This window comes from Prunus mume, linkage group LG4, assembly GCF_029339155.1.
Source record: "Prunus mume cultivar Tortuosa linkage group LG4, ASM2933915v1, whole genome shotgun sequence".
Lineage (NCBI taxonomy): Eukaryota > Viridiplantae > Streptophyta > Magnoliopsida > Rosales > Rosaceae > Prunus > Prunus mume.
The window spans coordinates 20558250-20582148 of record NC_142701.1 but is presented as its reverse complement, the minus strand read 5'-3'; the positions used below and the strand labels follow the sequence as shown (position 1 = coordinate 20582148).

Here is a 23899-nt window from a genome sequence, read left to right as displayed (position 1 = left end):
GTCCAATTTTAAAATCTGAGTTCTAGGCCCAATTTCTTCCCAAATTAGGGTTTAGCAGCTACCTTTTTCCTCATCCTAGGGTTTTAGCACCTCTCTCTGTCTCTCTCTCTCTCTCTCTCTGCGGAAAAACAACCATGAGGAAGCTGAAGTTTCACGAGAAGAAGCTGTTGAAGAAAGTGAACTTCTTGGATTGGAAGAGAGAAGGAGGTCACAGAGAAGCCCAGGTTCTGCAACGTTACCATGTCACCGGTCGCGACGATTATAAAAAGTATATAATATTTGTATTTTTTTAATTTAATGTCATTTTTATGGTGTTATTGGTCGCTCAATCTTAGTTTTTTTTTTCCCCGATTGAAAATTGGAAAATAGATATTCGGGTTTATGCCGGATGGTGCAGAAGCTGGTGAACATATTGAAGCAGATGAACCCAAACGACCCTTTTCGGATTGAAATGACCGATATGTTATTGGAAAAGCTGTGAGTTATTTATTTATTTACGTGCTACAGAAATTGTTCTGTTAGGGAGTATACTGCAAATTTTGTTTGTTTTTTGATGCTGAATAAACTTGAATTGGTATGTTCACTTAGAAGTATTAATCTTTCAAAGCTGCGTAGTGAAAACCCATAACAAGTTATCAGCTTTTTTTTTAATTAGCTCTTCAAAGGTGTTTTCTGCTGGACATCATGTGTTATGTGTAGGTGATAGTAGTGTTGACATGAGAAATTTGAAGCAGTCAAATGTATTTCATTGCTGTTTGATATAAAGAGAGAAGTCTTTGGATTATTCTCGTGTAATTTGTTGCGAACTGAAATCAAGAGAATAATCCCAAAGATGGCTTGACTTTTGCACGATCCAGATTCGATAGATTTATCTTTGTTTAGATGCATGGTACAAGAATACTGCCGCGGTAATGGTAGATCTAGTATCATCTGTGGTTTTTAAAGTGTGATTCATAGTTAAAGGGTTTACAATGATGACAGGTACAATATCGGTGTGATACCATCCAGACAAAGCTTGGCATTGTGTGATCATTTATCCGTGTCATCCTTTTGCAGGTAATTTTCAATTACTCCATTACAGGACTTGCTTGTCATACATTGACGGGAAAATGTGAGAGTGAATTCTTATAAACTATTGACAAAAAGTTTGCAACAAATTAAAAAAGAGGTTCTCTTTGCAATTGCTATTGGCACTACCTGGAGGGTAATACTAATTTGTTTGAGTTTAGTATGAAAATCCTTACATCTTTCTCGTGAGTCATGATGGCTTACCACACACAAGGAGGAACAAGAACTCGCTTCCAAATTTTTGCATGCACCTCAACTCTCTTCCAAATTTTTGCATGCACCTCTCTTGTTACTTTACTGACGATGTCTATGTTTATAGACGTAGGCTTTCAACTGTGGTGGTCCGATTGAAGTTTGCTGAGCACCTGAAGGAGGCTGTCACATACATTGAGCAAGGGCACCTCCGAGTTGGTCCAGAGACTGTTACTGACCCAGCATTCCTAGTGACAAGGAATATGGAAGACTTCGTTACATGGGTGGATTCATCAAAGATTAGGAGAAAGGTTCTGGAGTACAATGACAAGTTGGACGATTATGATGCAATGAACTGAGGAGTCACTTGCGTGCTAATTTTAAGGTTCCTTTGTCTCCTTTTGTTGGTGGCTGAAGAGAAGCGAATTCTTATCTTGCATTGTATATCATGTATCGAACACCTCATAGGGTTTGCTGTTGAGCGCCAAATGTGGCATTTTTGTGGCTGAATACTATCAACGTTTTTTTAATCTTCATGTTGAAATGTATAATTTTAAAAAAAAAATTATGATATTTCCGTATGAAAACTGTTTTTTATTGTACATGTAAATCCTTGATGCATTTTTATTACAATGCGCTCCTATCATGAAGATGCAAAAAGGTAGAAGTAACTCATATTGTTTCTCGATATGGAAGATCAACTGCCAGCTACTGCTGGTGCTTCATCATAAGAATTGCAGCCGTATCAATGTCAACAGGTAGGCCAAGCATTACGTATTATTAAAAATACGTATTTTATATATTTATTTTAACTATAGAAAAATTTGTGGGTCAGATCAGCAAGCAACTTCTGACATGGAACTCCCAATTCAGGCATGATAAGAGGACGAACAAAAACTATAATTGGAAAATAACAGATTTTTGGGAGAAAAATATTTCTATACCAGGGAGTCATATGTATTGAACAAACTCAGAATAGAGAGTTGCGGAGTTGGAACCCCTTCATACATACGGGGTTATGTAATTCACAAGCATCACTATTTTTACAAAAAAATTAAACTCCGTAGCCAAATACAGCAAGCAACACATACAACGCCCCTAGGTCTAATAAAAAATCCTCAGCCTCTCCCTGCATTGATTGCGGCGCGCACAAAGTCCTCGCAGTTCGTAATGCCGCCAGAAAGCACATCAGCTAATACACCAATTATATCGAATGCCTCCTGCAAATCACTGGAAGAACTCATCTCATCGAGCCACAACAGCAACTCCTTGGAGAAATCCACCATCTCCTTTACATTCAAAAGTCGCTCTTTCATCACTACCTCCCAGCCTTCCAAGCTTCCACTGTCATCTTCCCCTTCTGATGCAGTAGAAGTACCTTCTGTTCTGGTCAATGACAGATTTGCTGATTTTTGTACCTTGAAGAAACGTTGCAGCTGCTCAATCAAGCCCGTGTAGACGAGCATTGGTCTAATGACAGACAAAAGCTCATCAGCACCCCCAATTTCTGCACTCGGACTTTGGCTTGTATTTCCCGACTCTATCTTGACTAAAGGCGATGAACTGGATGATGTGCGACCTGCTGACCGGCCATGCGTGTGCTGCATGTAGGCATGGTATATTCCACGCTGCAGGAAGGCACGGCGGTGTTGCACCCAGGATTCATGAGATTCCGAGAGAAGTGAATTCACCATCATAAATTGGACAGTTTCTTCAGATCCCAGAGATGGTTGTTTTTCAGGAGTAGAAGGTCTAGAATCTAAGCTAGAAGATGTCAAATATGTTGACACAGACTTGGCCATTGTATGACGCTGAGTTGGGCTTCCCTGATCAAGAAGGTGACGCGCCATTTGGATCATGAAAGGAAGAAATCTGGAGTTGCTTTCCCTGCCACCACCTCTGCTTTCTGCACTAAATGATGCCCCAGTTGCAAATCGAGCTAGCATCTATATAACAAAGGTTCATAGATGTTAGGGTCAGATTTATGATGCCCAATCAATCCATAGTAGAAAAGACATGGATGCGGTCACCTCAAGCAACTCATTCATACTCATGGTACTTGAAGCATCATCACAAGTTAATCAGTTCATGTAAGATAGTAAATGAAATTGCTCTTGTGATATCATTATCCTAAATTTATATTATTCCTAACATCATGCAAAAGGTTTAATCAAGGAAACCATCAGTATACATTAATCATTTTGTTAATGCAATCTTCTAAACATAGAGAAAATGCAATGCACAAGGGAAGAACAAGACTATCAAAACAAAAAGGCTAAATAACAACAAAGAAGAAAATGAAAGAAAGTGTTATACCAGAACAATGTCATATGTCAACAGCCGAAGACGACTTGCATCAGCACGTCCTAGAGCATTGAGGTTGTCCCAGTACTGGTCAACATAGCGAATATACTGTGCTAAAGGAACAGATGGACCTCTCACAGGGAACAAAGAATTGCAAAGAGATTCATTGTTTCTGAGAGTTGCTCCTTCCCACTCTTTCTTTGGATTTTTCAGAGCAGCGTCTGCTCTCTTTGCTTCCTGGTGGCACTGGAAATGAATAATGTTGAAATAACTAACAGTTGTATAAACACACTCCCCACGAGCACTACCAGAAGGCCCTGCACCTAAATTCACTCGTTTGCTATAAGAGTAGACACCAAGCAAGTCAGTAGGCCTTAAACTGTAACCCTCTCGGCAAACCATGCATGCTAACCCATCCTCCTCCTCCTCCTCCACGTCTTCTAAACCTTCAAGCAGTGGTCGAGCAACAATAATACGCTCACCACCATCTGAAGCTAGCTCCTGTCGCATTCCAAGCCCCTGAGTTTATGAAGAAAGAGGTAACTATCAGCTTACAGATAATATTAATGCTAACTGGAAGGTCAAATAAGAAAAGAAATGCAAACACAACTAAATACTATCCTAATTCTAACAAAATAATCTTCAAACTAACCTTCTACCATCTCTTACAACGTATTATAGCTTCTACTCACTAACTATAAAGAAGATTACACTCAAGTTTTAAGTTACAAATAACAGGGGAGGATACCCCATTTCCCGACATTGTAACGGAACTTTTTGATGTATATTTAACTTAAGAATTACTGTAAGCAACTAAACTAATTGATCTACTAAAACCTTTGATTCAGTGGCACCTGCTTTCCTTTAATTTAAAGATAAGCTGGGTGAAAAAAACAAAGTCAATGGTAATTACCAGAAGTAGTTCCTCTCTCTTCCTTAAAGCTCTACGTCTCATGTCATCCCTGGTGGCATGTCTCAACATCTGCACCTTCTCCTCCAAAAATCCATCTCCTTTTCCCTCCTTATTTGAAAGCGTGTCCAACAAGTTTTCAGCCCTCGCTCCTATCTCATTTTCCCCTGAGACCCCTTCTAAAGCATGAAGCAAAGGTAATATCCCTCCCTGATCAATACACATCTGAGTGGCCAAATGTCCTGTTGACAAGCCCCTCAGCATAGACAATATCAGTGGAACAGATGGCAATTTTAAGCCTATTGCCCATTCTGTAGTTGATTTAAAACCAGCCTGCCCCGCTACTGAAAAACTATCCCTCAGATGTCCAACTGCAACACCAGTAATACCCCTCTCAAGAATAATGTCTTTCAATCTCTCTCCACAGGAGCTTGTTTTGAGAGACTCAGAGACCCTTACAAAATTTTCCAGTGTGAATCTTTGTTTTGCAGCTTGCTGGGCAATGTTCTCATCTTTTGGGTTATCTTCATGTTCTTTCTGCAGCCGATCATATTCTCTCCAGTCTTGCAAGGGTGGGCTGAAGTGCAGGATAAGAGCTTCCATTGCAGCAGGTTCACCATATGTTAAGTAAGGCAAGATTCTCGCAACCATCTCAGTGTTCCTCTGCTGTTTGTTTGATTTCTTAAGGCCCAAAGGATGAGACAATCTCTCCAGAAACATGAGGACTATTTTCTTGGCCTGTTCACCTGTCTCTTCACTAGTGACAGTAAGAGCACTCTGTGTGATGTTAATGTTGTCACTTTCATTAGCTTCCAGTGTCAGACTCTCAACAATCAGAAGTATGCCTTCAGCCGGTTCCATGGCATCCACAGAAAAGGCATGTCTTGCAGTTTCAAGAAGTAAACCTAAAGCTCCTAACCTCAGCAAGGCCTGCCTGTTCTCTCTTATTTTGCAACAATGCATGAGGAGATTTAGAACAGCTACCAATTGCTCTTGGTTGGACTTGAAATCATCCCGCAAACGCTGTACATTCATATTATAAGTCAGATATTTCAACAATGAGTGGCAAAAGGTTTCCCTTACAAAAACAAAGGAATGAAAAACAAAATAAAAAGAAAGGAGTGTAAATCCTGGACATGGAAATCTAATTAAAGGAAGTGTAACTATACCCACAGAACAACTGAACATCCAGACTGCCCTTTTCTTTAAATAATAAAAAAATTGAGGATGTGAGTAATCTGACAACTGTTAGATTTAGAATCCATAACCCCCGACCCAAAAAGAAAAAGTAAAGATTAGTAACACAAATGTCAGTGATAGTTTATAAAAGCTGTTTCCCAAGAAATAAATTTTTCAATCCACATGCTTAGGAGTTCAATATGTATCTTACACAGTTATGTTTTACTGCAACATAAATGGAATGAATTTGACTTGAAAAAATAAAAAGGAACTCTTCAAAATCTGGGAAGGACAATAAATGCAAGATGCAACACACCTGGATCATGCTCAATATAATTTCCAGCCCATCATACTCGCGAACAGCACCTGAAATAGCAAACTCGACCTCTGGATCTTGTGACTCCTCTCTATCTTCTTCCAATTCTTTTATCATAGGCTCAGTTGCTTCACCATCTAATCCCTGGCAATTGTAGCCAAAAAGATACATCAAACAGACATCAAGGTAGGAGAAATCAAAGTCAGTAGAAAAGCGTCACACTACAGATACACCATAGATCCGTTAGGAATAAAGGATGTAAGGTTGCATCTGGATGAACAAATTTAAATATACAAATTTATAAATAAACCCAATCCTAGACATGTATTTATAAAAAAACCCAAGCACTATTTAAATATAGAAACACACCCAAAATCAACCCCGAAGTCAACTTTTTGGGTGTGTTTATAAATGGGTTTTGAGTGTGTGTAATGATGGGTTTTGGGTGTGTTTATAAAGTGTTTTGGGTGTTGGGTTTTTTTTATAATTTCAACCTCCATTTTGGGTGTTTTAGTGAAACTCCCATTTAAATAAGGGATTTGAATGTAAAAACCAAGATTAAGTTGGCGAAAGATTATGGAGAGTACCTATCTTTAGATGTTAGCTAAAGTCGTGGATTAATTCAGACTTTAACTAGAAAATGAATTTGTAGGTGAACTATATCATCTCAACTTTATGCTTTAAATGATTTGACAGTGCAAGAACTTCTTTAGTTTTGTATGGAATTTTATATGTCATTGTTAGAATTTGGTTTCTGCAATCTGATTGTAAGTTTAGGACCAAACTCCTATATATCAAAGATTGACATATGAATGGAGCAAAAAAAGTAATTCCTTCGTCATTTAGAAGCAAACAGTCATCAGTGAACACACTTTTCTTTGGTAAATAATTAGATAAGAACATATGTAACAAACCTGAAGCCGATACGTCACTGTCATAGGTGGAGAGTCTCTGGCTGATGGAACAGCATTAGGGGATAACAATGTAGTATTAGCCATGGCATTTGAAGATTGATTTGACTTCTTCCAGACTTGCTCATAGACTTGAGCTATGCTCAAATCAAGAGAAATAATGTTTCCAGCAACTAGCAATTCCATCCCATAGTCATCTTCAAGAAGACCTAATAGATCCAACTGATGACAGATTTTATTCTTGACATCACGCATCAGAGGACCAATCTCAGAACTAGAATAGGGATTTTTTGTCATAGACCCCCTAATGAACTCTTCTTGCGTATGTGCCTTGTTTAGAACCAGCAGATACACCGGCTCTGGCTTTGAAGGGCAGATGAGATTGCAGAGCTGCTCCAGTATAAACTGTACATAAAATTGAAAATGAGTGCTGACACATAGGTTGGTGAAAACAAAACTGAATCCCATGCTTACAAATAAAAGAAAAGACAAAACAAGATAAATGTTAAAACACACATGCAAAAATGAGAATGGGGAAAACTTGTAGAAGAAACTATGCAGAACCCAAGAAGTATGTGACTTTTATCAATATAGAAGGAAAAAAAAAACTAATATGAACTGGATAATTAAGACACTACATTAGTACTTTCATGGGTTATAAAACGAACTAAAATCATCATTTGGAAAATAGTACATAATGCACTACTATAAATTCGTCCATACCAGGCAAGTTCGGCCCTTTCTCTCCTCTCCATGGTTTTGCAAACCACAGATACAGGCTCGAATGAACTGCCGTTTATTTTCACTGCTTTCAAGCAAAAGGCTATCTAAAAGGTCTTTTAGAAGCCGATTGCAATCACTAATTAACTTCGTCTTCTGCACTACCAAGCCACGAATAACAATAAGAGCCTCAAGAATCTCCGACAGCAAATTGTCTCGCATGAATCTGACACCAAGTTAAGTAAGATATCAAGAATGAAATCAGTTAAGCAAAAAATTAGAAAATAGTAAAGAAATCAATCGTACCTGGATCTAATATTTGGAACCTCCAAAAATTTACCAAGCAACTCTATAAGCTTGTGGAGTATAAATCCCTGTGAAATGTCAATATGCATGCTCCTTTCTAGGGACTCGACATTGCCCACTTCTTGAGTAATAAGTTTACAAATTGTGCCCAGGCATCCACGTACAGTCAAAAACAGACGGGCATCTTCTGAATCTATCATCTTGAACAGTGACTCAAAATATTCCGCAGCACTTTCACCAGCAGAAAGAGTTGCTGGTAACAACGACACTAGTAAGTTCAATAACCGAAATCGTCTTGATGTACTTTGGGCACAGAGCAGACTTATCAACATGCACATCTCCGACCTTATAGATTGAGAACAAGCACTAAGAACAAGTTCTGTAACCCATGACCCCAGCTCAAATGCTGATAAGTCATTCTTTGCTGTCTTACTAGTACACCGCTTCCACCTGAGTGCATATTTAAGAGCAAGGAAATCTTGTCTTTGAGGTCGAGTCCTCTGGCTACCACCTTTAGTAGACTGGGACACTTTGTATTGCCTTCTAACAAAATCAAGATATGATGCCCCCTTCTCCCACTCGGCATAGCTTAATAATTGAATATCCTGAGTCTTTTGTGAGGCATCCCAGTTTTTATCTAATGATTCTGGAGTAGGCTTGCCCCCACTGCCAAGGCCACCCAAAGATCCAGATATAGAATTACTTTCATCCTTGATCTGCGAACCAGTAGTAGCTTTTCCCATGCTAGGCTCTTTATCTGGTACATCAGGTTTTGGGGGAGTACATGCCTGAGATATAATCCTCAGACAAGGAAGAATAACGTGCTCAGAAATGGCAGGATGCTTAGCACCCAATTTGATAGAAGAAAATAACAGCTGGAAAACAACACGCAATCTCGATTCCCAAAACTCATCAGCAAGCGAACATACTTCTGACAGCAATGATAACTCTTCACGAGTGGCCAGAGCAATGTCCATGGAGCGATGATGTTCAAGGCAGTACATCACCTTTTTCTGTATTAAGCTATTCAACTCGGTCACTGCATTTATATCACCCTCAGAAAATGCACAAAGAACTGTCCTAGCTTGCACACGAGCCGTTTTAGGACCTTGATGAATGTTATTTTCAAATAGTTCTGTTAAAATGCTAGCAGCAACAAGTTGTCTCTTGGAACTTGGATGCTTTGACAGCACCTGTAATACCTCTAGACACTGTGTCACAAACGTAGTAGCACAGCCGTAGCAATTATTTGGAGACCTGGAAACCACAAATCTTGAAGCAGCCACTCCACTATCTGCACGTTTCTGGTGCAAATAATTCATCAAAACCCGGCGTAATCCTTGCAGTGTCTGAACACTTTTGCTGACAGAATCAAAAGCTGCTTTGCACTTCTCACCGTATAGGACACCAAGAAGAGCTATTTTTCGGTTAATCTTACATGCGGGCCCAGGTAAGGAGACCATCATTTGCTGAACAGAATCCTTCTGTTGCGAATCTATTTCATTCTCGCCAACACTTGAAACAATCTTAAGGAGGGGCTTCTTGAATCCTAAAAGTTGCTGATATCTCCTATGAGCATTTTCTGATTCCGTTTCTATAGCAGCCAACCCTCTCTTCATATCTTCATCATTTTCCATGTCATCAAAAGTAAAACTTGGCTTCGCCGTGAAATTGAACTCAAATCTACCATATTTACTATAGCCACACTCGTTGCAGAGAAAGGAATCCAGATTTTCATAATTAATGTTGCGGCACTGCCTGCATTGATATGCGTTCTCGTGGCAATTGCCGCATATACCATGCTTATCAGTGACCGGTCGACTGCAACGTGGGCATTGCAATGGTTCAAGAGACAAAGCCTGAAGATTTTCGTAAAAGGAATCCAGCTCAATCATGAAGTTACAAGCTGTTATTGGAATGGGAAACTCCACTTTAAGTTCAGTCTGATTGAAAGCAAGATGACAACTCTTGGCCCGTTTCCAGAGAGACCAATTATTCTTCAATTCTGACAAGTCAGCCACAGGTCGATTATTATAATACAGGTTCAAAACTTTCACTGATTTAGACTTCCGTGCATCATGAACATTCATGGTCACAGTCTGGATGGTGTAACTCCCAGTGCATTTCACTATGATGCGGTTGTCAGTGAATTTTGTTTCAGATTTCAGACTTTCTAGCTTCATCCTGCTGTATGGTACCTCAGGAGAGCTGCAGGCAACACAAGGCTCACTCTCAAGATAGTACCCATCAAATTCAACTAATCCACTTAAAGTGTTGTATATGCGGGAATTTGGATGATTAGCTAAAAGCTCATTTTGTGAATGAAGCGTTTCAAAGATGCATCTGATTACATCAGGGGTTAAGCATCGATCCACAAGTTCACTGCTCTGTTGCTTTGAGCTGATATCTGGAACTTTACCCAGCAACCAGGTGACAAGTTCAGTATACTCAACAATATTTTGACCATACATTGGTAGACATTTTATTTTTTGCAAGAGAGCCATCATCATAGTTTCCTTGAATGATTGCTTAGCATGATGCCAAACACCAAAAAGAACACACTTGGCCTCTGCACGCACAGAGCTAGAATTCCATTCCAGCAAAAAGCAATCAATGAATTGCTTCAAGACATCTCCACCCTTGTCACTGAAGATATCAATCACCGACTCCATATCCAAATAGGACTTGTCCGAACCAGATTCTGTTCCTTCTTCACCTTTCTTCTTCTTTTTGGGATCCTGAGATTGTGACCCTGATTTGTTTGAATTAATACCTGAATCCACAGCTTCATTTTTCTGTAACGAATTACCAATATCCTTTCCTGCGTAGAAGGAAAGATTCAACAGCTTCAAAATCTGAATAACTGACTCTTCTCCGAGATAGAACACTCCGTTTATCAAGAATGGCAAAAAATCTGAATGCCTCAAACAGTACTTCTGCCAGTTCCGAGGTCGTGCCGCAGCTACTTCAGCCATAGTAGAGAGACATTTAACTATCTTAACACTTCTCTCATATGACAAAGGATTTTGAAACCCACCAGATTTGTTTACATGTTTGAAAAGTTTTTTCATCTCACTTGAAAACTGCCAAGAGTCTCGCACACTATAATAATGAGTTTTGCTTCCACAGAGATGGAGGAAAAGCCGCCTTGCATATCTTCTCACAAAAGTCGTGTGAGGATTGTTAATGTAACTGCACAGGACATCTTGATATCCATCTAGCTTCAGATCCTTGCCATAAGAGATCTTTGACACCTTCTCTTTCTCTCCAGTCTTGTCTTGCTTTTCAGGTCTGACCAAAGTGTATACCAGCCGAAAGGTATTCTCCAACAACAACCTATGGTAGTCCATAAAAATATCTGTACGGTGGGCTTTTGCATATGAGTCTGAAAAGAAGGGAGAAAAATTACCAGCCACAACATCCCTTCGAACTGTTAACAGGGCTCCACAGCCAGAACCAGGTCCTGCATTTTCATAATTAACAGAAGGGGACTTAAAAATATGCATTAGCTGCTGCAATATGTCCATTAAGTAATTGACAACAGACTGCTGCCTAAGGGAATTGCAAGCTCGAAGCAGCTGGGATGCAAAGTCATTTTTCTCTTGATCATCCAAGGAAGATGAAGCAGTAAATGAGGTGGACGGCGAGATCTGGATGATGCTTTTATCATGCGTTTCTGCTGTCCCACTAGGTTTTGGCATGGAACTATCACTGCCAGGCTGGTGCCAGTTTCGTAGCATCAGGGTAAAGAACATGAATATAAGTATTGCAACTTCCCCAAATGAACAGCGAGCTTTCACAACCAAGGGTTGGTTAAGATTAAGCTCATCCAGAAACCACCGAATTAATTTCTCTAAGTCTAAGCTTTCAGGCTTTGAGATGTCTATAAACGGTCCACCAACAGCAGAAGATAATCTGTAGAAGAGCTGCATAATAGGAATCGCCCGGACCCCTGATGTTGACTGCATCCATCCCTTTAATTGTTCAAGAAGCTCAGAGAGAATCAAGGAATTCAAAGCTCGTTTCGAAGCAGAAATTGAAACCGGGTCATTCACTGAAGCAGAAAACTCCCCAGACTCATTGGGCTCGAGGACATGAATTGATGGAGCAGAATTCTGGGTCCTCGAATCTGCAGTTACTGGCAATATGCTTGAATCACTTACATCATCTGGTGTGAAGTGGAACTCATTGCCATCTCCCCCTAGTGATTCCACTTCAATGGGTATTGCTGTCATAGGATGATCTCTAGAGTGAGGTGGAGGGAGACGGTCTGCATCCAAAACTTCATAGCATGCCTCACACAGATCAAAATCAGGACAAACAGTACAATGCCATCGCCGTCTAAGTATAGGAACTGTGGTGCAACCATCACAACAGTATTGAACAGATGAAGTGATGGAATCTTCTTCAATCATTACTTGGGCATTTCCGCCAGTAGTGTCAGCATGCACAGGGGCAGATACTGCATTTTCTGCAGCATCATCTGTGGCCAACATAGTTTGCTTGGGAAATGGAACCTGAAGCAACCTTGATGATATAGCCAAGCTGGAAAGAAAATGGTAGTACACGTGAATAACTGAAAGAAACTAAAAAACAAGTTGAACTCGCCATGAAGTAATAATAACAATTTACTACCTGGTTGAGGTCTGAACAGCCTCATTGGGCGAAAAGAGAAGCTTTTTAAATAATACAACAGCAGGTCCAACAGAGTGTACCCCTGTATCCTTTCCATGCAAAGCCAGGCATTCAGCATAACAATAAATGAGTTCTACAGAAGATATGACAATGTTGTTCATTGTTTGTGTGTCAAGCTGCTCTAAGTCCAAAATTCCCCACAGAACTTGAATAAGCCCATCCACAACTTCAGAACCTACATCAGGGATGGGAAGAAAGATCCTTTAATTTAAAATGAAGGATGCAGGATGAGTAGAGCAAGCAACCCAAGATAACAAAATGGTTAAAGAAAAATAAAAAAGGCAGTAAATGATCTGAAGAAAAGAAAAAACCATTATGTATGTATAAACTTGCAACACCACTTAAAGAATTGTATCTCTTCTTCCAGTAAGCACTTAAGGGTCAAGCTGTACAAGTTAACAAAATGGCAGCAATATGGATAAAATCATAATACTTTCTAAAAGATCATCTCCTTTTTCCCCTTTTAAATAGGGCAATGATTTCCCCACTCCTATTTTATCCACTTACACTCCTTTTTTAGTTATAAAAAAGGAGTGTAAGTGGATAAAATAGGAGAAAAAGGAGTGGGGAAATCACTACTCTTTAAATAACTACTTCAAAGACAACAACAATCAGCCCATGTCTGTACAAAAATCAACAAAGCTCAAGCCAAAGTAACATTCCAACAAAACCCAGTCAGGCGTAGGAAAAAAATCAAAATATTATTAACATGGAAAAGAACTGCTGTTTTAGAATGTCAGAAAAGTACCTAATAATACAGTGTAAAACCGATATAGGTAGGCATTACAATAGAACATCAAATAAGGTGATTCAACCCTCTATATGATTCATGCACAAGAAGAAACTACAAATGAAAGAATGCAAACTGTACTTGATCAAATCTTATGGAAAGTACTGTATCATAAAATTTCATACAAATAACTAAAAGGAAAAACAATAATCTGTCTATAAATTGGATATTCATACATTATAACTAGGCTGCAAGAAGAACAAAAAATAAACTGTACCACCAATGCCATGATATGGCATGAATGAGCTACAGCTACTTATCACCAATCTCAAAGAAATCAGTGAACAGGTAAGACACATTTTAAGTTGATAAGTTAATATACAGCAAGGAAAAGAACCTCAGCATTATCAAAGCTCACTAAGTTGAGGAATTTAGGCAGCGAGATTCACTCAGTTTCTATTCCTGTAATAGGTTGAGGTACCATCTACGACACATACTTTTATGATGTGGTTACTACTTAAGGAACATATACTACATCCACCACAAGAGAATGTGAAGTCTTAAACATGTAAACAACTTGGGGCATCAGAGAATGTGTGAAATACCATTTTTCTCCAAGAATGTAGCCAGATTTGAGCGACGGTGCAATGCAATCTTAGATACTGCCCGCATCTGGGCTGTAAACTCTTCAACTATCCATGCCCCTGCAGTACCACCAACCCCAAGCCTTGAAGAGAGTACAGAGGTGGACTTCACCACCCCAAGAAGCCGCATGGTGTCCTTAACCTGAAGGAGAAGATGTCAATTACTGATTAAACAACACATTTCTTCATTTACTAATGCACAAATAAGGACGATCATGCATTGCAAGAAAAAATGAGTGGATAATTACATGATAGTAGGTATCTTTTTTGGTGAACACAGCCTGCAAGACATGGCAAGCAGCAGCCTGCAATAAAGGCTCTCGGTCACTCTCAAATATTTTTTCTAATAACTGCTTGCACCTCAGTTTCATTAGCTCCGGATTAACTTCCTCAGCTCTGGAGCAACCCTGAGACCTGCTCAATGAATAAATGCTGGATAGAAGCTTAAGACCATCTGCTATGACCTGCTCCTGTATAGGAGCAGACTGCATTGATCGGCGTTTTTTCCCAGATCCTGAAAGCAAGGAATTACAACCAAGCACACGAGCTTCCATATCAAGTACAGCATCCATCTTTTCTTTCCAACCAAATTCATCTTTGGCTCTACCATATACTTCAAGGCAGTCAATTCTAGGCAGAGCAGATCCATTGAAGGTTGGTCCAACAGAGATTGTAAATTCTTCATCAGCAAGGAGTGACTCAGCAACTGTAAATGGTATATCATACCAAGATCGCATGCCTTCATCTAATTTAATGACCCGGTGGAAAATAGTAATGTCTGAAGGTATATGGTTTGCCGATGTATTACCAACATGCACGCGAAACCCAACCATGATGATATCAGGGTTTGAATTGAAGACAGATATCTGAGGCAGAAAAAGAAATAATGTTAGAACCATAGTATTTTAAGTTAAATATGAAAGCAAGTTCATTAGAATAGATACAACTGAAAACAGAGTGGATTAGGAACAAGCGGAAGAAAGGAGATGAAACCAGAAACAAGAAAGGAGATGAATACCAGAAACTACACTAAGCATGCCATGTAAGAGAGGAGAAAGGAGATGAACACCAGAAACTAGACTAAATGCCATGTACGCCAGGTCACTAGACCCTTTTGCAACAATTACCTTAAATCCCGCAGAGCTTGGACTTTCTAGAAAGCCATCCTCAGATGCCAAGCTTTGCTTTGCCCCTTCAGAATCACCATTTCTGATGGCATCACCACCCAGTTTCACATCTGCTGTTATGCACACTGTTTTCTCAAAAAAATCAAGTGGAAATTCAGGGTTAACACCAGCATAAGCCTTATTACTGAGAATGCCAGAACCCAATTTTTTGACTTTCTCTGCTGTCACACTAGCACCAGCATCGACTCCCATTGGAACATGTGAGTATATCTGAAGGCTACCATCATCGTGCAAAACAAGACAGTGAATCTTATCTTTGGATAAAGGCTTATAAGCCGTTACTCCAACAAGAGGTGAAGTCGAACCTACTGCATGTCTCAAGTTCTGTGCGAATAACTCCTGTGATCCCATCGATACAGCAATGGCAGAGTTTAATTTTATACTTGAGAAGCAAACGAATAACCCACTGCCTGCCAACAATTCCTTCCAACGATGTAGTCCTGCAGACCGCAGTTTACCATCTTGTTCCTCCTCATATATAGTAGATATCTCACTTAGAGATGTGGCATTGGGGCTTAGCCGACCAACCAAAGCAGTGCCATCTTGATAGGATAGGAAAAGTAATTTGTACGCTGATGAAAAGTACAAAGATGAACCCTTCGCATTTATCTCTTTATCCTGTATCTGGATTACTTCCTTCAAAGGTGTAGCCCCAACATTAACGTCCACTGACAACTCTAGCCTGAATAGCCTTCCATTTTCTGAAAGAACAATAAGAAACATCCTCCCTAGAGTTGCCAAAAGAAGTGTTGCATCCACTATCATATCATCTGGCAGTGTGAAGTAGTGTATGGGACTGATGTTGTCCTGAGATAGATCATATATTTTGACAAACCTGTTGGTAACCACCATTAATTGAACCTGAGAACCTGGAACCCAATCAACCCGTCTGATATATGCACCTTGCAGTGCCAGTTCAATGGCAAGACGATCAGTCACTTCACCACGAGGATTCAAGGTAAGGACCTGGCAATCTTCATAGCCTGCTACTGCAAGATAATTCTCCACCACTGGATTGAAAGTAAGCTGCACAATTTCAAATCGAACAACATTCTTGGAGAGGGGCTTAACATTGGTTTTGTCTGCTGTCACCGGTGCAATGCTGGCCTGTCCAATCAACTGCCCAACATCAAATATAGCAACTTTATCACCTTCACCAACAGCAAGTCGCCCTCGAATACTGACACTGAGCAAGGATTTGACAAGAGAACCACTAGCTAAATGTGATTTAAGTTCCTTGGCATTGGAATAGTCTGCCTTTATTTTCAGGTCTAAGGAGCCGCTTTTATATGCCTTCTTCAATTGCAAGAGGTCAACACCAAAAGAAAGCACCTTGTCTTTACCAAGAATGATCTTATTATCTTTTGACAAGTTGGACTCTCGTCTACTAGTTATATAGGGGAACAATGAGGAGCAAAGCTCGAGCACCTGACCTTCAACATCAAGTTCTTCAAGCAATGGTGTGATCCCATCCTGAAGCTCTCTTGGGATGGATAGTCTGAGAGAGTTATCTACATCGGTACTAGCATCCTCGTCAAGATCTGAATCACTTTCTGGCAGCTGCTCTCCATCCTCGGTGAAAGGTAAAAAGGACTGGAAATTACTAGTACTACGGACGGGGGCGCTACTACTTCCAGTGTACTTGCGTGGCTTTAGGCATTGACAATTGCTGCCTCTAACACCCCCAGCTCCACAATCACAAAAGAAACGACTAGAGCGAGAATAAACAACACGATGACCACGATGACAAACTTTTGCACACACAGAGCAACAGCCTTTTGAGACAGTCAGATCACATGTATAACAGAAGTACCAGTGTTGTTCCATGAAATTGCTACCGCTAGAAGTAAATGTGCAAACTTTAGAAGCAAGGGACCTTTCACTGTTAGTATCGTCTTCGTCATCCTTATCCAGGCTAGCCACCTCACCGTCAGAAGTTCCATCATCCTCATCCTCGTCTACAGAAGTTGCATCACATTCAAGAGCAATGGACCCACCTTCTTCATTAGTAGAAAGGACCAATGTCTCGGAGTTCTTCCTTGAACCTACCGGCCTTGAAGCCATAGGTCCCATACCAATAGTATTTCCAGGCAGAGATTTTCCTGACAACTTTTCTGGAGTATTCTTACCAGACCCACAATCACTTAAGACACTTCCCAAAAAATCAAAAAGAAACTTCAGGCCTGGTAGCAGGCAATCATTGCCGGTCAGCTTCTGCATCAGCATTATGGTCCTCTTTAAAAGTAATTTCACTGAAGCATCACCCTTTGATAGCTGAACAACAAAATGGAAAAATGATTTGGCAACATGAATATCAAATTTCAAAAATGCAGGATCAAGGGAGACCAGCACAGCTTCAAAAATATGACTCTGCAGTTCTGCTGATTTCAAATCAGAAGGTGGTGATACAATGCATAAAATAAAGTTCATGGTCGACTCCCTGAGAGGGAGAGAACTTCCTTTTGCACTGTTAACTCCACCTGAAGCTTCCACAACACAACCTAAGAGCCTCTTCTCCAACCACTTGGAAAGCAAAAGTAAGTCCATGCTGAGAAATTTGTTTTGGATCTTGTGTTTAAGATCAGGGCACAGCTCTCCAGTTAACAGATCAACAAAAAAGCTAAGAACCTTTATGTTAACTGTCTCAGAGTAACAATTATGCAGAGCGTCAATTAGAACCAGTAAATCACCACGCTGCACGCCGAAAAGCGCCTTCACCTGCTCTGGGACATCTTCTACTCCAAGATAGAACTTAAAAATATCAACCTTTGTAGGGTCTTTTCTAAGGCTATCCATCATATCAATAGCCTTGGTGATTATGCACTCATAAATGCTGTTGTCGCTTACTCCTCTGGCATTAATGTCCCTTAGAAAACCCTCCAAGTGCTCTAATAGAATTAAATTGGCATAGTCTGACCCTCCCAAGCCTGCACTCAAGCTTTCATAAATGGTTTCACATTTCCCATGAATGCTTTCAAAGATCCTATCAAACTTGATTGTCACAACTGTATCAAGAATTTGACGAAGTACCTCAATCTCCATGCCGACATTTCCTATCACATCTTTTATTTTAAGCAAACCAACAAGAATGGAAATTATCCCCCTTATGTTAAAAATGCAAGAAAGAAGAATTCCACTATGAGTCTGAAGATTAAATGGGAAACCATGTAACATACATTCCCAGGAGACCCTGCACAAAATTCCTGAAGCTCTTTTATCAATGATAGCATCAAACTTTACCAACAGGTCAAGAACAGACTCTAGACGAAAAGAATAAGTGCCAGTCTTTTCAAGCTCATCCTGAAGGCATCTGTCAAATCCTGAATGTTTAAAGAGCAAAAGTGGTGAAAACCCATCAGCATCCTTCTGGCTACTGCCAAACGTAGCAACAAAAGCTTTCTGATAAGCCTGTAAATGTCTTTTCAACAAAGATGAAAATATCTTAAACAACATTGAAACTTGTCCAGCTTCCATCAAAGAAGAAATCATCCCTTCAGCAACAGCAATATACTCATTGTCCTTAGACGTGTTCTCTATCCAGTTTGAACCCACTCCTGTGACTCTATTCTTCACACCATACCTCCAGATGCCAACATCAAGCAAGGAAAGTGCCAAAGACAACCACATTGCATTTCTCAAAAAACCCCAGCCTAATTCCTCAATGTATTCAGGTACAAGTTCAGCATCTAAGTGCTGAAGCAAGTGAACTATAACTTCAGAAAAATTATTTTTCACACCAACACCATGATGACCTAGAATTGAATGGCTGAAGTAAAAGAAATTTTCTATTTCAGAAGCGTCAAGAGTCTGTGGATCACTCCCTAAAGGAAGCTGATGGTCTGTTGCAGTGCCGATAGTTGGAAAGTCCCAACAAAGTACGAAAATGTATCTTTCAATAATGAGATCCTCCACCACTACAGCCTGTTTACCTTTCCAGAACCCCAGAATTGATGACATGGTTGAACAGATGTCATCCCAACTCAAGCATAATCTGTCAATATTAAGACTGTCTGTGGACAGCGAAGCAGGGAGGGCAGATATATCAATCAGTTGATGAATCAAGGGACTGATGTCAGGCTCTTCTTCACACCATGTAGTCATTACATTTTTAAATACAATTGAGACCCAAGATGACAAATGATCGTTCACCCCAGGCTGTGAACTGGAGTACGGAGCTTCCCTCAACTTGGATCGTAGATGTACAAGCAAAGATGAAGGACAAGTCTGTGGGTAAAATATCATATGGCGAAGCACTAAAATCAACCTTGAAACCAGTAAAGCCCAGCAAGACAAATGTGTACTGTTGGAACCCGAAGCTGGAGCACCAATTGTTCTGAGAGCAGAAAATATTAACTTTGCATGTGATGCCTTTTCCTCTTCAGACGATAAGTGAAATGCCACAAGAAGAATCTCAATATGAAAAGGAGATGGAAGGGCCACAAGAAGCTCCTTAAAGCTAGGGCATTTTAAAGAAATAGCTTTTGTCTTCTCAGAAACAAAATCCACAAACCCCCTGAAAATTTGGTTTCTCAACCGGCTGCCAGCCAAACCCACCCTACAGAAAAGGGTGTGAGCTAGCAAGTTAAGGGTCTGATTATTGTAAACAAAAGTATCATTCTCAACATTCAAAACTTTCTCAACAAAGTACTCTTCCAGTGAATCAGATAAAGCATGGCGTGTGACAAGGTCCTGAAACAAATCAAAACAAAGTTCATGGGCATGCCCAATCTTTCTCTCTTCATGTGATAGAGAATAGCCCTCAGCACTCCTCTCCTCAGCACATCCCTGACTGTGGAGTAAGGACAAAAAAATATCAATATGGCTTTTGCTAAGCTTTGAGCAGCCATCCTCAAAAACAGATGGATGCCATTCAGGAGAGAAGATGCACACTTTCAAAAAGTTCAACAGTTCTGTAGCAGCTTCCATTGGCATGTTACTCTGGCTAGAGCTAGAGTTAGCAACAACTGGTGGCTGATCATATCCGTCTGTAGATCCACGGCCACTTTCAGAGAAAAGGTCTCCAAAAAGGGCTTCGTCTTCATGGCAAACCACATTTTCTAATTCAGGGCTGGTAGTTTTTGCACAACTAGAATATGACCTCTCCACTTTTGGCCTCAGTTTCACTCCCTCTGAATGAAGGAACAAGATAAGATGCATTAGATCATCCATCCATTGTTTTGAGGAAGGGAATATCATCTGTACTAGATGTTCAAATGTGAACCTGTGAAGTAAAGGAACTTTCTCAGAATGAACAATGCATGGGGAATCAAGAAAATTGACGCTACTGCCAACAAGTTCTGTGTCTAACTCCTTCCAATTGACAGCCCGACTAGTCTGTCTCTTAAGGTCGTGAATGAGCATCAATATGTAAACAACAATTCGTGGAGAATAAGCTAGTGGGGGCTTCAGGTTAGCAGCAGACTTGTTATATCTCCATACAGAAGAGTCTAAATTATCTAGTATGGAAGCTACCACACAGACTTGGACATTCAAGAAAACACTGCCGTTGCAGAAAGTAACCCGGACGAGTTCAAGGAAGTCTTCCAGTAGCAACAAAGTGAGGCTCTCAAAACTACCATCGGCTGCAACATTGCTATTTACAAACTCAAATCCAGATCTAAACAACACAGGCAGTGCATCAGCAAAAGTACCAACTGCTTGCACCAATGAGGCATCATATTCAATATATGGGATGTCCTTCGTGAGACTTCCAAGTAGCTTTATAATCCTCAAACTGAAAGACAGCCTCTTACAGAAGTTTGTCCCAGCCATCTTCTCATCAAACATATCTGGAAGCACAATGAGTTCCTTACAGAGCAAGATCAAACGTTGAATACACCCCACGTGAGAAACTGCCCAATGTTGCGATAGAAAAACCAATTTGTTCAAATCCTGGTGGACAGTAGGCCCACCAAACCCACTGGTCTGCCTATCAGATTGTATGCACTCAGAAGCTAAAGACATAAACAGACGATCCACCGGTTTCTCTGACCTTGAGCAATTGACACCTTCTCATACACATAAAAAGTATAACATCAGTACCAGTAAGACATGAGGCAACAACACTAGAAGAAATCAAGTCTTACAACCAAAATAATCACCTTGAGGGCCACATTTAATGTGGTTATCAAACTCATTACCACAAGAACTACTGGTAGCAGATGGTAACAAGTCCACCAGACTATCAACAGAGCAAGGTTGCAGTGTGTCAGGTGCTTTATCCATTTCATCAACCAACGCTATCTCCAAAAGCTGCACCATAATACTCTGCAAAACCAACAAGAATTGGACTATCAAAACAAGATAGAGCCACTACTCACCTCCCCAAACATGTGTAAACAGGTAGCAATGCAGAACACTAAATACATAAAAATTAAAAATATTTATATTTATATAAAAAAAATCATAAAAAATAAAAAAGGATTTTTGGAACAATCAGAAACCAACCCAACAAAAGAGGACCTCATCCATAAATCCAAAAAAATCTGGGTACAGGGGGCAGAGAGAAAATAAAAATTATCTCCCTCTCTCCCTCCTTCACACAAGACACAAGACAACAGAGCAAATTGATGTTTGCTGTTAATGCGGCTAAGCAGAAGTAACATCAAACTAAACTAGTCATATCATATGGAAAGAAGAACTACTAACCTGAATGCTCATATCTTCGCTGTTAAATTCTGATCTCTCCAAATAACATACAGCAAATTCCAACGACAGTTGCACAATGGCAACAATTATTGCTTCCGCTTGCCCCACTACAAAGAAATTAAGTACATTTATTACGACTAGCAAAAAGTACAACCACTTAGATGTAAAAGCAAAAAAAGCTAGAAGCTACAGGCATACAGAGAAAACTAGCAACAACCCACAATCAAGTACTTGTAATTTGATATACTCTACTTCTATATTCAAAAGATAGCAACAGAAACTCAAGCAGAAAGAGTAGGCCACTAATTTCACGTAGAAGAAAATGAAATGAAGCCAAGTACCCAATAGAGACCGAGAGGCGGAAGCGATGGCATAGGCAATCGAATAAACTGCTTGAATTTGAGAATCGGCCCATGATTGGAACCCTAGCTTCCCGTCTCCGGCGGCCTCAACGCCGCGTTTAAGAATCAGAAAAAGGTTCTCGAGGCCAGGTCTGATGGAGTCGGGGGAGGAGCGCAGCCTCTGCAAGAGATCAGCGGAGGAGATGGGCTTGTTTTCCGAGTAGAGAGACTCGGCGAGTTTGGCGAAGGCCTCGGCCATGAGAAACGAGACGATCGGGTGAAAGACAAGTGAGAATTAGTGCATCGGAGAAAAGGCGAGAAAGAGAGAAGAAGAAGAAGAAGAAGAGTGTTTGGGTCTGTAGTGAGGTTGCAAAAAATGAAATGGGTCTATGGAATAAAAATGTTTTAAGGCGGTCGAGAGGAATAAAGCAACAAATTAGTAAAACGCAAATTTGTGGTGATTGATGGGTTTAAGGAGAGCTTTTACGTTTACTATTTACTTATTACAGAAAAGAGTTTGCTTTTTTCCCAAGCAAATGCGATTCTTGGGAATATTTTTTTATATAATTGATATGCAATGTAATACAAATGTTTGTCGTTTAGATAGAGAAAGTGCAATAATACCAATTCGTTACTGATGTAGTGATACTTATCTTATCTTCTCGATAAAGAAAAGTAATGCCGACTATCAACAGTAAACGAGTAAAATTACTAACTGAATTTGTTTGTAACACATGATTGGAGTATGAAATAAATGAGGAAATTAACCATTAGTTTTAGTTGAAGTCCGGGCAGAGCTAGAATTGTAAAGTTAGAAGGGGGGCGAAGTAGAAAATAGAAGTTTAGAAAATACCTAATTATTCAATACTTACATATTTAGAGTTAAATATTTCTAATTGAGTCATGCATAATTTGTTTTAGATAAAATTTTAACTTAAATTCTAATTTGTTTATTACAAATTCTATATATTATATATAATATAATAGAGGAATGATAAAAATATGGAGGCCAGGGCCACTCCAAGTCTAGGAGTGGCTCCGCCACGTGGCTGAGATGAATAAATGGATGAGAATAAACATATTATGTTCAAATCATTATGTAAGAAGAAGGAAAAAAAAAATTATTTTCTTTTAATCTAGTATGGATTGACAAAAAGAAATCTCAAGGAAGATGCATGTCTTATCATCCAAGAAAGAAGAAGGAGACAAAATAAACTTTTGACAAAGACCATAAAATTAAAATAAAGTAAATAGATAACATTCGAACACTCATGACAGCTACTACCACCTTGAGCGAATCGGGTGTAAATAAGCTCAACAATAGGCCTTATAATACACAACAGAAATTAGGCTTCTTCCTCATTGTAAATGTGCAGCACAATTAGTAATTATAAGAGCATGTCTAGTGGGGTGTTTAGCCCAGACCATGGCTGGTTTAAGCCTAAAATGGTAATATTGGGTTGCTAATGGGAGGATTTGGCCTAGATCAAGAAACCCAGGCTCCATTGGGGATCTATATTTGTGTAAATGGTTTGGTCAATTTGAGATTCTTACAACTTTGTTCCATGGAGATATATTCTAATTATGCAAAATGAAATTTGATATTGATTGAATAATGAGTTTCGACATGTCAATACATATAAAAAGATTATTTATAATTGGACACAAAATATACGGGAAGAGGAGTTCGAACTTTATATTTCGGAACATGGTGAAGACAAAATCGGTGTGGCAAATAGCTTGTCATG

At 39.7% G+C, this 23899-nt stretch overlaps 2 protein-coding genes across 2 annotated transcripts; one reads left to right on the top strand and one right to left on the bottom strand.

Annotated features, from left to right (window-relative positions):
* The first annotated feature begins 66 nt into the window (after positions 1 to 66).
* Positions 67 to 1862, top strand: LOC103329588 (Alpha-L RNA-binding motif/Ribosomal protein S4 family protein). Its single transcript, XM_008232083.3, has 4 exons — positions 67 to 268; positions 370 to 477; positions 982 to 1056; positions 1388 to 1862. Exons 1-4 carry the CDS (start codon positions 135 to 137, stop codon positions 1617 to 1619), a joined length of 549 nt encoding a protein of 182 aa, XP_008230305.1. The 5' UTR covers positions 67 to 134; the 3' UTR covers positions 1620 to 1862.
* Positions 1863 to 2178: 316 nt separating this feature from the next.
* BIG (auxin transport protein (BIG)) lies at positions 2179 to 22523 on the bottom strand. The gene is made up of 14 exons (XM_008232081.2): positions 22152 to 22523; positions 21811 to 21917; positions 21264 to 21429; positions 15103 to 21170; positions 14224 to 14841; positions 13937 to 14117; positions 12542 to 12776; positions 7907 to 12451; positions 7604 to 7826; positions 6884 to 7285; positions 5970 to 6113; positions 4478 to 5497; positions 3577 to 4083; positions 2179 to 3206 (listed from the first exon to the last, which is right to left on the bottom strand). Exons 1-14 carry the CDS (start codon positions 22408 to 22410, stop codon positions 2379 to 2381), a joined length of 15303 nt encoding a protein of 5100 aa, XP_008230303.2. The 5' UTR covers positions 22411 to 22523; the 3' UTR covers positions 2179 to 2378.
* Positions 22524 to 23899: the final 1376 nt, after the last annotated feature.

Excerpts from the sequence above, each read along its gene's own strand:
- LOC103329588 (XM_008232083.3), top strand. The coding sequence starts at position 135 with ATGAGGAAGCTGAAGTTTCACGAGAAGAAGCTGTTGAAGAAAGTGAAC. Across the intron at positions 269-369 it reads GGTCGCGACGATTATAAAAA|ATATTCGGGTTTATGCCGGA; the intron begins GTATATAATATT and ends ATTGGAAAATAG. Across the intron at positions 1,057-1,387 it reads TCCGTGTCATCCTTTTGCAG|ACGTAGGCTTTCAACTGTGG; the intron begins GTAATTTTCAAT and ends CTATGTTTATAG.
- BIG (XM_008232081.2), bottom strand. The coding sequence starts at position 22,410 with ATGGCCGAGGCCTTCGCCAAACTCGCCGAGTCTCTCTACTCGGAAAAC. Across the intron at positions 21,918-22,151 it reads CGCCTCTCGGTCTCTATTGG|TGGGGCAAGCGGAAGCAATA; the intron begins GTACTTGGCTTC and ends ATTTCTTTGTAG. Across the intron at positions 6,114-6,883 it reads CAGTGACGTATCGGCTTCAG|GGATTAGATGGTGAAGCAAC; the intron begins GTTTGTTACATA and ends TACAATTGCCAG.